The following is a 13,119-nucleotide window of genomic DNA, read 5'->3' as shown; positions in this document are numbered from 1 at the left end:
GAATTTGCAGGGTACATCAGCAGGACTGGCACAGGGGGGGATGGATGAGCAGTGGCAGGAACAAGCAGCAGCATGGTCATCTGCTGGGAGGGGTGTTTTCATGGTTCAATACACACTGATCCCTTCCAGGGATAGGGGAGCCACAGCTTCTCTGGGCAACCTGTGCCAGGGCCTCACCACCTTTACGGGGAAGAATTTCTTTCTAATATCCCATCTAACAGTGCCCTCTGGCAGTTTCAGTCTTCAGTGTTTTTCCATGATGCAGCCAAGGCTAGTGCTTTTTTTTCCCCTTGTTCTTTTTCTTACTCCAAGTGCTGTGTTTGGGGGATGACAGCAGGGTCCAGCCCTTCTGCCCTCGATCCTTCTGCTGTGGGCTGAGACCGCAGACCATGGTACATCTCTACCAAAGAGTTAAAACACCCCCAGCCTGCAGGAGACGTCTTGTCCAATGGTGGTAGACCAAAGGAAATCCTGTTACCACACCTAATTGCCAGAAAAAAAACACACACTAACTAGAAAAAATAAAATCTTAAACAGGCAGGAAGTCATTTATCTACAGCAACCGCCTGGTGCAGCAGAGCAGTCTGTTCTCCATAAAGCATTCTTGCGAACCGAGTGCACGTGGGGCTTAGGGATGGAAATGCATCTCCTGCCCTGGCATCAAGTGCCCTTGGCCTGCTGCAGGTCTGGGTGATGGTGGGAGCAACAGTCCAAGTGTCAGCATCACCTTTCACACCAGTATTCCCGCCAGTAAGTCATAGAGGGATGATGCTGCCATGGCATTTTGAGGAAATCAGTGATGCCCAGAGCAAGCACTGGCTTTGCTTTCATGGTGGAAACACAAGAAGCAGCTCCAAGGGCTAAGAAGCAATTTTTATCCTTCTTTATTTGTTGAAAATGTCAATTAAAAAAAGTGTTCAAAATAAAAACATGTTAGAAAAGTTGAACTTGCATAAGTAGTTTACAGTAAATAAACCTACATGATAAAGATACACTAGAACATAGCTGACACAACATCCATCTAAAGACAGACTCACTGGAACCTATTTACAAAGCACTGTAAACAAAGTAAATATGGAAACATTGCTGTCCATCTGGCATGGCTTCTTTTCCTTTTTATTTTATTTTCTTGTCTTTTTTTGGCTTCTAGCTCTTGACAAATGCTTGATCTAAAAAGTCCCAGTGTGCCCTCCATCACATTACATCTCACAAACATGCGTATGTACATAGCATGGGTTTCAACTGAGCCTGGAGGCAGCGAGGACACATTTCCACCCTCTCCCTGGAGTGTCAGTGGCCCTTGGTTTGTTCTGTATGTCAGCAGCCCAGCTCAGGGCAGGCAGCAGGGCCAGGCAGTACTGAGGGGTCTGGGCATGGCCTCCCTGAGCAGCAGAAAGTGCAGCAAAGGTCCTGCTCCTGGAAAACTATTCACGAGCACAGCAAGGCTGGGCTGCCGACCAAACCACCCAGCTGTGTGCCCAGGGAGGGATGTGGGGAGCTGCCATCTGACTGGGATGCTCTGGGGATGGCAAATGTAGCCAGACCTCTGTTTTGCCGTAGAAATAGCTTAAAGAGTTTCTTATTACACTCCTTGAGATGTTTTGGAGTCTACATCTCCCAAAACACCATTTGCAATGTCCTGGCTAAATTTTAATGGCAAGGAGGGAGTTGTAATTATTGCCTGTGTTATGTCCTTCACAACCAACATAATGGTGTGACTTTTTATGAGCTGTGGTGCCTCTCACACCCTGTGACCATGCTGCCCCTTGAGATAAATAAGACATCATTAACTTTAACAGAAAGTTATTTTTATAATGTTGTTAAGGAAGGAAGGAAAATATGAGTTCTAAACTAGGGTATAACACCAAGTAAGATAAGGAAAGCTGATACATATGCATGTTGCCTGTGTGCTGTGTTTGAGGAGCTGTGCATGGATCTGTGAGGGTGTTGCACATCCTTGCCCCAGGAGTGCTCCAGCTCTTGTCAAAGCATAAATACCTTCCCTATCCCAAGAGAAAGTTCCTTTTCCCTAGCAGAAAGCCCCTGTGAAGCAGTGTGGGGAGAAGTGGCCGCTGGCTACATTCCCAACCCTTGAGAAGGAGTGATGGAGAACATAGAGTGGGCAGAAGGGAGCAGGGGACCAGCACATTTGGGGTTGTTTTTTTGTTGTCAGTGTTTACATTTCATACAGAGAAAAGCATGTCCTGCAAGAGGAAGCACAGCAAAATTATAATCTCCTAGGATACCTGGACACACGATGTGAAAACAAAGCAGTACGTAGGAATTCTACATCATGCAGAAGAAAAGGGATGGGGGGCAGAACAGCAGTTACCTGTTGTGCTAATCACGAGCTGTAAGGAGGCAGCACTGTGCAAAATGCCTTCCTATGCGCTCTGACAGGTGCTCCAGATCTGGCTTCCCCAAGGAGTTCAAATATCTTCATCTTAATTGCACATTTTAATCAGTATCAAGGCCACACAGGAACCACAGTATTGCTGGGCTCTAGTTCGCTACAGTCAACTAATGGGAAAAAAGAAGATGGATGGGAAAAGCTCCCCCAGTTGTGATTATCTGAAAAGAGGAGCATGGTGCTTTTTTGGTTTCTGCTCAATGCCACCTCAGTAATGTTTTCATTCAATAAATAGGTACTGGTTGGTGCTTTTGGAAAGAATGAAAGCATCAAAAAGTGCTTAAGCTTATTCTAGGAAACTGCTGCCCAAGCCTTTGTGAGCAACAATCGCTAGCAGAGTTTGTATTTGCTCCCAGTAGCAGGTACAATGAGGTATTAGTTGCTGCAGATGAATTGTGAATCGCGGACCACTTGCTTACTGGTTCAGTTGTGATTGATTGTTTCTGCTTTATTTCCTTACTGAATGGAAGGAAAACTATTTTTTTCTCTATGATTTTTTTTTGTTTGTTTTTTGTTTTTTGGTTTTGGTAACAAAATACCCCAAACCAACAAAATAAGGAGCAAGAAGAGGCAAAGGATCCATTTCCACTTTCCAAAAATACATCTGAGGTCACATTGCCAGCAGCTTCTCCATGAATTCAGGCGATCAGGGATGACTTGCGCCCCGTGTCCTCCCTGCCACACTCATCTGTCTGCCTCAGCAGCCTTCTCACCAGCTTCTCCAAGTCCTTCCTGGACTTAAGCTCTTCCTCCAAACACTGTTTCATCCTTTTGTTTTCCTGCAAGGTGAAAACCAAAGGAATAAAGATGCAGTTAATGCCCATGCACTTCATGCTGTGGGGTACTTCCATGCATCTGCTGCCTGATGCCTCAGAGGTGATGAAATAACAGAGACATTTGATAGGAGTTCATGAGGATGAAGAATATAATTGGATCAGACCACAAGTAGACCAAACAGACCCCTGCTACCTCACAGAACTGCACAGAAATTCCCTGACTTTGGGCAGGCAGAAACATCCTCCTGGAAAGTGAATTTTAGCTTGAAGAACCCTTTTCTCCTCTGATGGTTTCTCCCACCTCCAGACTTGGGACTAGAGGGAAGAGAACATATTTCTTCTGAGTCTGCAAGAACAGGTGTCTACCAGACCCCTATAAAATGAATGGTCAAGCTGAAAGAGCTTTTGGAATAGGGGGGGGATGTTTCATGTTACCACAAAGACCAACTACTCCTCCCCGCTTGCTGTCTCTGGCACTCAAGCATGGAGGATGAGAGGAAGTGGTCTCCAGCTGAGCCAGGGAAGGTTTATGTTGAATATCAGGAAAAGTTTCTTCATGGAAAGGGTTGTCAAGCACTGGAATAGTCTGCCTAGGGAAGTGGTGGAGTCACCATTCCTGGGAGTGTTCACAGAATGTGTGGGTATGGCACTTCAGGACATGCTTTAGTGGTGAACATAGTGGTGGTGCTGGGTTGATGGTTGGACTTTGTGATCTCAGAGGTCTTTTCCAGCCTTAGAGGTTCTATGATTCAGGGAGGTAAACCAGAAGAAAACTAATGCTCATTCAGGAATTTGCAGGATTGGACTAGGATCAGCAAGACTTTTCCTGGCACAGACCAGCTGAAGATGACCCAGCACAGACTGGTTGGCTTTTATGCAACTCCCAGCACAAACAATCCCACCCAAATTACCTGCTTCAGCTCTTTCACTTCATCTTTCAGTGCATAAACTGTGTCAACAAGGCTTCTGAAAAATGAAATTAAAGAAAAAGTAAATTAGAGTTGGTGTGCAAGGAAACAGTGACAGCATGGGAGGTGCTGACAGGAAAGTTGCATCCAGATTCTGCTTCCCGAGCATCAGACTGCTGGCTGTGAGGGAACTCTGGAAACACAGCCTAGGAGCATTTATAGACCACTGGTCCAAAACTCAGGGCTCTTTTCTCAAACCTCAATACCTTGTTCTGCTTTGAATTATCAGCAAAGGTCTGTGGCTTCGTCTTCCTTGTTTATGCTATGGCAATAAAAACAGTGACTTTAAAGGTGGAAAAGTCTGAGCATCTTTTGTAATGCAGACTTGATTCCTTGAGGTTGTGCTGCAAAAATCAAACATGAAAGGAACACACTGACTGGCTTGGAAAGGAAGAGGTACAACACAGTCACACAGATGCAGAAGTTACAGAACAGGCTGGGAGCACTCACAGGCAGGTGCTAGGCAGGCTCCTGAGAGGCAGCAACAGTGAAATACATCAGTAGCTAAAAAAACTAAGAGCCACTTGTTTGATTCTGTCCTTGCTGACCCCATTATCCTACATCTGGATAAGCCATAAACTTGGGACCCAGACTCCCAGAGGAATACAGGCACATCAGGGCAGCTGGGAAGGCAGCTCTGTCCTTAAAAGGGACAAAATGGCAGTTGAAATTGTCTGGTGGTTCTTTGCCAGGACTAAGGCAGCAGCCAATGACACCAGGCCTGCTCCTCTGTGGAGACACAGAAGGAGAGGGCATTGGCTTTTAATGCCCTTCCAAAAAGTGACACAGGGATCTATCTCTAAGTGAAGAGCAGCCACACTTACTTTTCCTCCATGACCATCTGGCCATTGCTTCGTGTTTCCTCTATGATGATTTTCTCTTCCTCAGGAAGAAGGACTTGGGGGATGGAATCTTTACGGGAGCCTGTGTACAAGAATTATTCATGAGGGAGAGAAAGGGGTAATCTTCCCTGGTGCCCATGCTACATCAGAGAGTAGCTCTCATTCTTCCTGTTCCACCATCAGCCTGGGGCAGGCTGGAGATGTGAGCTACATCCCACTAACCCAGAGCTACAGCAGCAAGTGGAAAATTTTCAAGAGTACTCATTCATCTAAAGTTACATCATGACTTATAAATGAAACAATTCAACTAGGGTCAAGAGCTCCCCAAAGAACCATGGACTCCCTTTTTTCTATGTACCATTATTTGACAGTTCAGTGATTTAACTGGCTGACATCTCACCAGCAATGATAAATAGTTATATTTCCAGAGCTGAAGATGCTAAGATAGGTTCTTATGAAGCAGGTTGTTCTTAAACACACAGCTGATTAAGAGATAATATTCATGCTTCCTTTCTAAAGCTATAAGCAACCTGAGATTATCATCAGGTAATCACTGGTGAAATAGCAGTGTCTCATCTGCCCTCCTACCTGCTTCATTCTCTGTGTTTAGAAGAAAAACAATGGCAACTAAACCACTAGGCAGATAAAGCTTCCTTATCTCAAAGATTGAACACTACAGTTTCCTAGCATGAGTCTCATTGCTGTATGATGCAACATCTGTTTTTTCCCAAAGGGGTTATCAGTGTTGTGGGCAGAGTAGGAGCTAAATAATGTGGCTGTGTGCCCACCTGAGCTGAGAGCTTGCTGGAAGCCTGCCCCAGTACAGTATGCCTCAATCACCTTCAGGATCTGTGCATCCTCCTCCAGCGCAGCAGTACCTGTAAAACATTGCGAACAACAGCAGGCACAAAAATCAAGGTACTCTGGCCTTGTCTCTCCCTGTCTTTGCTCCCAAGCCCCTTGAGAGAGTCATGCCATTTCTTTGGCTGACTGTCTCTGGGACTTTGCCCAATCTGTTTTGAGGTCCTTTACATTTTCTAGCCTTTGTGGCATCAAGCACCATGACCAAATGGTGTGAAAACGCATCTTTAGTTGCTCATCTTGGCAAAACTCGGGGGTGATGCCCTACTTTGGGTGCAGACAGCACCGGGAGATGGGCAGGGAAAGCAGCCCTAGTGTGGGAAGTCTGGTAGAGCAGCAGCAGAGCAGGACTTGGAAACATGAAGTGTTGATTTCCAGCCTCCGCTCATTGCCGTCTTCTCAAGGGAGAGAGCTCATCGTAGAGCTGTGCAAGGCAGCTTGACCATGCCTGGGTGACCATGGCCTTTTGTGTAAAGCCCCCAAGGTGTGCTCCAAGTGGACTTTAGGGAGCCCTCAGGACACCTCTCTTTGCCAGTGAACACACCTGTTGGGATGGGGACCTTTTTGTTTCCTAATTCCCCATGGACACTGTTCTAAGGACCTGCTGGCATGGCCATGTAAGGGTTTGTCTCAGCTGTCAGACATATTTCTGTGACTCTTGATGTGCAGGTTAATGCAGTTTTTAATTACTTGGAAGTAGTTCTTCAGCTTCATACCCAGAATAAGACTAGCCACAACCCATGACCTTGTGCTAGCAATCATGAGTAGGGTGGTGGCATGTCTGGCAGCCATAACTGGGAGGGGAGGAGGGATCTGTTAGAGGGTGAGGACCAGTGCACTTCCAGAAGTCTCCTGTGCTCAGGAGCACAGAGGCTCACAGTGAGAGCATCCTGTCACATGCTGCACTGCGAGAAAGGTTGTTTTCAAAGTCTTGTGGAGATCTCCAGAAATGAAAGAAAATCTCCAGAAATGAAAGAAAAATAGAATCACAGAATGGTTGGGGTTAAAGATCATCTAGTCCCAGTCCTTGCCATGGGCAGGGACACCTTCCACTAGACCAGGTTGCTCCAAGCCCCATCCAACCTGGCCTGGAACACTTCCAGGGATGGAGCAGCCACAGTGCCTCTGGGCAACACTTACTTTTCCGAATAACAAACTCTTCATCGGATGGTTTTCTCTCAGTTTTCCTTTTTGGAAGAAACTTCTTCATTGTTTTTGGACTTTTGCTGGAATCCTATAGAGAAATAGACTCTTGTATTTAACCAGAACCAAAGGCAGCTGGGACAGTGAAGCAGCACAGCTGGGTGCAGCTACCCATGCTATGCATAACATGTTAGAGAGCTACAAAACAGACAATGACAAGGTTGGGGAAAATGATAGTTTTTGCCCTTCACATGTACCAGTGACCCACTGCTCCCTGGAATAGCAGTGGGAATTGCACCTTCAGGCTTGGGCCAGGACAGGATGCTCTAGTAAATTCAACTCTTCTCAAAATCCTTTAGCCAAAAACTTCAAATACATTCATAGCACTTTTAGTATGCTTACCAACTCTGTGGTCTGTGCTAGAAAACCCTAAAATGTCGTTTATTCCACTGACTTGATTTCTAATATAAAAGAGTTGGCAAATAGCTCTGCTTCTAAATGCCCACAACTTGAGAGTGTAAATCCCACACACACATATACACAGAGAACAGACAAATGCACACAAAGTTAGTGTTTGCTATGACTCCATGAGTAAGAATCACAAGTTTTTATCTCCTTCACTCAGTTAAAAGTCTTGCTGATTTGGAGAGAATTAGTGTATTAGGAGGTTACATGCAATAAGGATTTAATGGATACCAGGAGGGTTAAGTACCATAACACTAAATCCTTTCTGAGAGTTATCTCAAAATATATTTGTCAGTTGTTACTGACTCTGATAAAAACTTACTGATACAACAAGGCAAAATTAGGGTCATGCAAGCATAAGAAGCATTAACAGGAACAAGCATTCTGTGCCACAACAAGCCAAAGAGATGTATCTACCCTTACCTTTAAGATATAAGACATCCTCTACAATGAATATGCAAAGAAAGAGAAGATGAGTGTGAGAGACTCGAGATTTTTATCATCAAGTCTATTAAATCCACAATTCTAAACCACGTTTCAATGTTAGTCCTGCAATTAATGTAGCACACCCCCTGTACTGGTTTTAAAGCACTATCAACATGCAAAGGAGCACCTTGTCATGCAAAACTGAAGATTTACATGTGAGATGCAGGGTGAGTGGGCATTAATGCACTCTAAACACACAGAGAACATGCCTCCTTGGTTAGTAGTGGGTGTCTGTGGATGTTGGTTGCCTAAACTGGTGCTTACAACTGCAGGAGCCTCATGTGCCTGGCTCCATCCAAGCCCCAGGAAGCACTCAGGGTCTGCACTCAACACCAGCCATAAGGGCCTCAACCCACCCCGGTCAGGATGCCAGGATGCTCTGCCCACCCTGGTGACAATCTGGTAGGACTCCATCTCTTCAAAGGGGACCTTCCATCCTCACTGAAGACCTGACCATGTCAGGCATCAGTACTGCAACGCCACTCTGTTCCACTGGCAGGGGAGCTCCCTGCACATCCTTTGGAGGATTCCATCCCTGGGATGCTTCATCCAGGGAGCCACTAGGCTCTCCTGCAGGTCTGCCCAGCAAAATCCTGAACCCTGATGTTATAAAACCTTCACCTAATGCAAAGCAGCCAGTTTAAAAAAAAAAAAAAAGGTAGTAAAAGAAACCATCTATAAATCTTTTTCCCTTTGCTAAACTGAATGCAGACATAGCACTTTACCCACAGAACTTACCTGTTCTGTCATTTCAAATGATTAATTGGAAACAGAACAGGAAAAATGACCCAACTTCAATGGAAATAACAAGAGTGAGGTGCTGTATACAAGCAAGGTCTAAAGTTTCCTGAGCACAGCTGGGTACAAGAAAGTGTACAAGACTGTGCCATCCCATCCTGCACTAGGAGAAGACAAGTAAAGTAACACTGGATGTCTAAAAATCTCTGCTCTTCTAATCAAACTGTCCCATTCATTTCCCTGCAAGTAACCTTTGAAATTTGTATTCCTTCATTATATCTTCATTATAGAAAAGTGCTTGCATGAAGCTGTCAGCATTGTTTATTTTGTGATCTACTTTAAACAAAAAACTAAAATACAGTGAAATAGGGATTCTGTTTAGTGATTAAGCATCCCAGAGGGAGAGATGAGATAGATGCAGATCTGCTTGGGCCAACAACCAAGCCTATTTCCCATTTGTCATCACAGGCTTGTATACATGAGTCTCTCCCCAGGCTCAGGCTGGATTGACTACCAGGCTGTGCCTGCCCAGCTCTGCTGGACATGTTAGCCTTTGAATTTCTATTGACATGGTCATCGCAGCTTGTTCCCATGGAAGCTACATTTTTGGTCCTATGACACCTTGCAGGGTATCATCCAGCATCCTATCCCTTGGGAATCGCTGTGGGCTAGGCCTCTGTGGCAAAAACCTCTCTCCTGATTTTCACACAGAGAGTTTAATTCCTGCTATGAGTGGCAGGGGACAAGAAACTGCAAAGGACCATGGTTTTTAAGATATCACTCAATCTGTGTTTTTTCCCCACAGAAAAATTTCTCTTCTACCTCAAGCTTCTACCTATATTTTTAATTCACCATGCAAGCAAGAAATGGTTTAGCCTCCAATAGGAAACTGGAACATGCAAAGATTATGGATCATTTTCAGTCTGCTCACTTGGTATTTAAACAATTTAATTCCCAAACTGAAATGTGTTACTTTACAAATTCTAAGAATTAGATGCAACAAGACGCAATGAGGCTACTTCAAATCTCTACCTGGAGCAGCGGACCCACAGTCCTGCCAAATGCCAGACTCTCCATCCCTAAGTGCTGGGAGGGCTGAGGGGGTCCAAATCCCATCCCTGTCCCCATCCCCACTGGGGCAGAAACACTCCCAGGGCTGCTGTACCGAGAAAGGCAGCTGACTCAGATCCAGAATTGCTCACTCAGTAAGGGGAACGCTACCTGAGGTACTGGTGAGTAATTCCAAAATTTTAACACGAGGTAGGGAAGAAGAGCCCTACAGTTGTGGTGCAGGGTGACAACAGAGCTAGGCTGTATTTTGGGTTTTCCCACACCACCTCCCAGCTCCCAGGCTGTGATTCCTGCAGGTGAAGCCATCCTTCGGCTGCTGCCTCCCAGCAGGACCTTGCTGTGTAACACTCAGGTGGGTGGCAAAGGAGGCTCAAGCCCACATCCTGTTTCAGACACCAAAATGGGGTGGAAGACACAAGCAACATGAGCAGACATTTTGCCTTTTCCTTGTGATGCTTCTCAATCTTCTCAATCCTGTATCACTGAGCTACTGCTACAGCTGGAGCACATTTCAGCAGGGCGCAGGCCCCTGTTCAAGTTCAGACCAAGGTAGGAAGGAGGAAAGGAGGCAGCTCCACCAAGGCATTGACAAAAGACAAGGCTCAATGGGACACCCAGATGTGGGACTGGTGATATCCAGCAGCTGAGGGTGCTGGCTATGGCAGCCAACAGCAAATATCCAGCCTGCAAACCCATGTACTCATGAGTCCTGTGTAGCACGAAGCCCAGCACAGTGACATCCATGGCAGAAGCCAAACTGGCAGAGTCATTTCTCTCAACATCCCCAAGAACCTACATTTCTGTACCCCTGCTGTGGGATACAAAACCTGGACACAAGGTCCAGGGATTGTGTGAAATCAGGGTCCTGGACAGGCAGGTGGGATTATTACCTCTTTGTAACTCAGTGCTGCTGATGGCCTGAGCGGAGGAGCAGGACGGAGGCAGCTCAAGCTCCAGGGCTTGAGGATTTTGGGGGGTTCCAGAGGCCCACGGATCTGCCCAGCTGAACTAAATGTCTGAAAAAATAGATAAGAAGCAAACCAAGACAGTTAACCACAAAACAAGGCAGAGAAGTGCAGGGGGATGGACAAGCATTGAGATACTGAGACATCTAAGTTACAACAAAAATAGGGCAGGATACATGTAAAATGATACAAGCACAACATGGTTACAAAGCAAACTGCAGGATGTGTCTTACAGCTGTCTTGTTACATTAGCGTCAGGGTGCTGCTGAAACAGAGAGCCCAGGCAGCAGTGAAGAACCCAGGAGTAACTTTTTTTAATTCTTTTTAATTTCTTTTTTTTTTTTTTCTTGATTCTGCTGCTGTGCTTCTTCTGCACTTCTTTTCAGCCCTGGATTTCTCAGTTTCTCTGAGCTGAGCTCCTTGGGGATATTCCCTCACGGGGAGTCCTGCTTATCTCAGTCCTCTGGATCAGGACAAAAACTCCAAAGCCATAGGATCTTGTTTCTTGTGTTTATTAGGATGTTGTCACAAAACAGGGCAGGTCTTTCCAGACTTTCTGCACAAGTTCAATTCACCGCAATCTAGCACATTCCTTTCTGATGATGGTACAAAATGGCTTTGTGGCTTTTCTAACTTTAACAGTTATTCTCATGTATCACCATGAAAACATGGTCATAAATTTCATGCTATATGAAATCCAGTGTTTTTCTGGATCTCAGAGCTAAGCATCAGAAACAAGTGCACACAGTCTGTGTTTCGGACTCCAACAGCAGGCAGCACAGGCCAGGAGGTGACACTTACTGAATGAGGGCTCCAGGACTGTGTTTTGGAGACAGTACTGTATGTCCCTTTGGTCAGCCTTTGCAAGTGGTCAAGCCATTCGTGCAAGTCCTGGCTGGTGCTGCAGGACACAGTGATCCGCTCCATCATGTTCCCTGTGGCAGAGGGTTAAATAATTGTCTTTAGCAAGTGGTAGAGACTAAGGAGGAAACACAGGGTGAGATCAGCTCAGCACAGCAGGAAATGGCTCCTCAGTTTGCACAGTGGCTCCAAAAAGGCCAGAGCAAAGACAGAAACAGATGCACGGAATCATTAAGGTTGGAAAAGACATCTGAGATCATCATTAACCCATCACTGCAAGGTGCACCACTAAACTTTGTCCCTAAGCATCTCACCTACAATGATGATGACTGCTCATCCGGCTCCAGGCAACCAGTGACAGGGTGGGAGCTACAAGAAATGCTAAGGGAGCTGGTGAGATGAATGTTTGAGGATTATTTAATGCTGAAGGTAATTAAACATAACATTTCTACGATTAACAGGATCCCAACACCAAATACCACCAGCACAAATAGCTGCACTGCAGCCCAGGCACTGAGCATGAAATGACTGTGTATACCTAAAAGCAATGAGATAAATTGAAAGAGAAAATGGGATGAAAGCTCCCTGATGACCAAAACTATTAATCTGTCAATAAATGAGGGACTCAGAACTATAAGGGATGGCTGCTGGATGCAGACAAGGCACACCAGTGCAGAGCAGTGCTACTGGGGTGAGAGATTTGTCTCATACAAAACACTATGGTCTCCAAAGGCAGCCAGAGGCAGAGCTCCAGGGCACTCGCTGGAGATTGCCTCAAGCAGGACAGAAGTGCTCAGAAACTTAGACAACACATGGTAAAAGAGCAGGAGGAAGATCATGGTGGGGGATTAGGGGAAGGAGGACCAGTACTTCCAGTGGCAACTGTTGTTTGCACTGGGAGGACTGCCCCAGGCAGAGGGCCCCACTGACCTGTGATTTCAAACATGTGCTCATTCCCTTCAGCATCTTCCAGCTTTGTCAGTGTCATTCCTGTCAAAGGCAGCTTTCCCTGGGAGAGTTGAAAAGCAGTCAGTGTCTGCAGGTGTTGTTCTGCTTGTTTCTGTTGATTTCTTTCTCTTTGGAAATTGTCATTTAAAATTAATTTGTGAAGGATTCAGACTGCATAAACAGTCTCCTATAATGTATGGATCTAGATTTCCCTACACAACTAGGTCAAATGCCGGAGATGAGGCTCCCATGACAACTGAGTCATCCCGAATCATCTGCTGCCCTTTTCCTTCATTCAGTGCAAACCTTTTTTACAGTCAAATCAGAAGGATCAATTTCCCCTGGCTTTTTCTGAAAGCCTTCCCCATCCCTCTAATTTGCATGCTGAACTGCCTGCTCATCTTACTCCCACCGATGGGTCAAGTCAGAAAACCCTGCCAAATATTTCCCAAATATTTCTCATCTCCCTTGCTATGACAAATGACACATCAAAATAAGAGCATCCTTTTCCTGGCAGTATTGATAGTTTCACACAGCTGGAGAAAAGCCAAGGTCTCAACAGCCATTGGATGTGATGGAAAATGG

General features: G+C 45.5%; 1 protein-coding gene across 7 annotated transcripts in view; it reads right to left on the bottom strand.

The window, feature by feature from the left end:
* Positions 1 to 861: 861 nt before the first annotated feature.
* ARHGEF6 (Rac/Cdc42 guanine nucleotide exchange factor 6) overlaps positions 862 to 13,119 on the bottom strand; it is a 39,160-nt gene continuing 26,902 nt past the window's right edge. For 6 of the 7 annotated variants that reach the window (XM_058847696.1, XM_058847694.1, XM_058847699.1 and 3 more), the window contains 9 exons: positions 12,517 to 12,595; positions 11,527 to 11,660; positions 10,651 to 10,776; positions 7,889 to 7,909; positions 6,998 to 7,091; positions 5,785 to 5,874; positions 4,979 to 5,078; positions 4,098 to 4,152; positions 862 to 3,189 (listed from right to left, as the gene is read on the bottom strand). In XM_058847696.1, the coding sequence (XP_058703679.1) occupies positions 3,049 to 3,189; positions 4,098 to 4,152; positions 4,979 to 5,078; positions 5,785 to 5,874; positions 6,998 to 7,091; positions 7,889 to 7,909; positions 10,651 to 10,776; positions 11,527 to 11,660; positions 12,517 to 12,595 (840 nt within the window). In that variant the 3' untranslated portion in view covers positions 862 to 3,048. The remainder of the gene's footprint in view (positions 3,190 to 4,097; positions 4,153 to 4,978; positions 5,079 to 5,784; positions 5,875 to 6,997; positions 7,092 to 7,888; positions 7,910 to 10,650; positions 10,777 to 11,526; positions 11,661 to 12,516; positions 12,596 to 13,119) is intronic. The other variant, XM_058847695.1, reaches the window with a different exon arrangement.

This window comes from Poecile atricapillus, chromosome 12 (genome assembly GCF_030490865.1).
Source record: "Poecile atricapillus isolate bPoeAtr1 chromosome 12, bPoeAtr1.hap1, whole genome shotgun sequence".
NCBI classification, from domain to species: domain Eukaryota; kingdom Metazoa; phylum Chordata; class Aves; order Passeriformes; family Paridae; genus Poecile; species Poecile atricapillus.
Note: the sequence above shows the minus strand (reverse complement) of the source record. Positions and strands in the feature narration are given on the sequence as shown.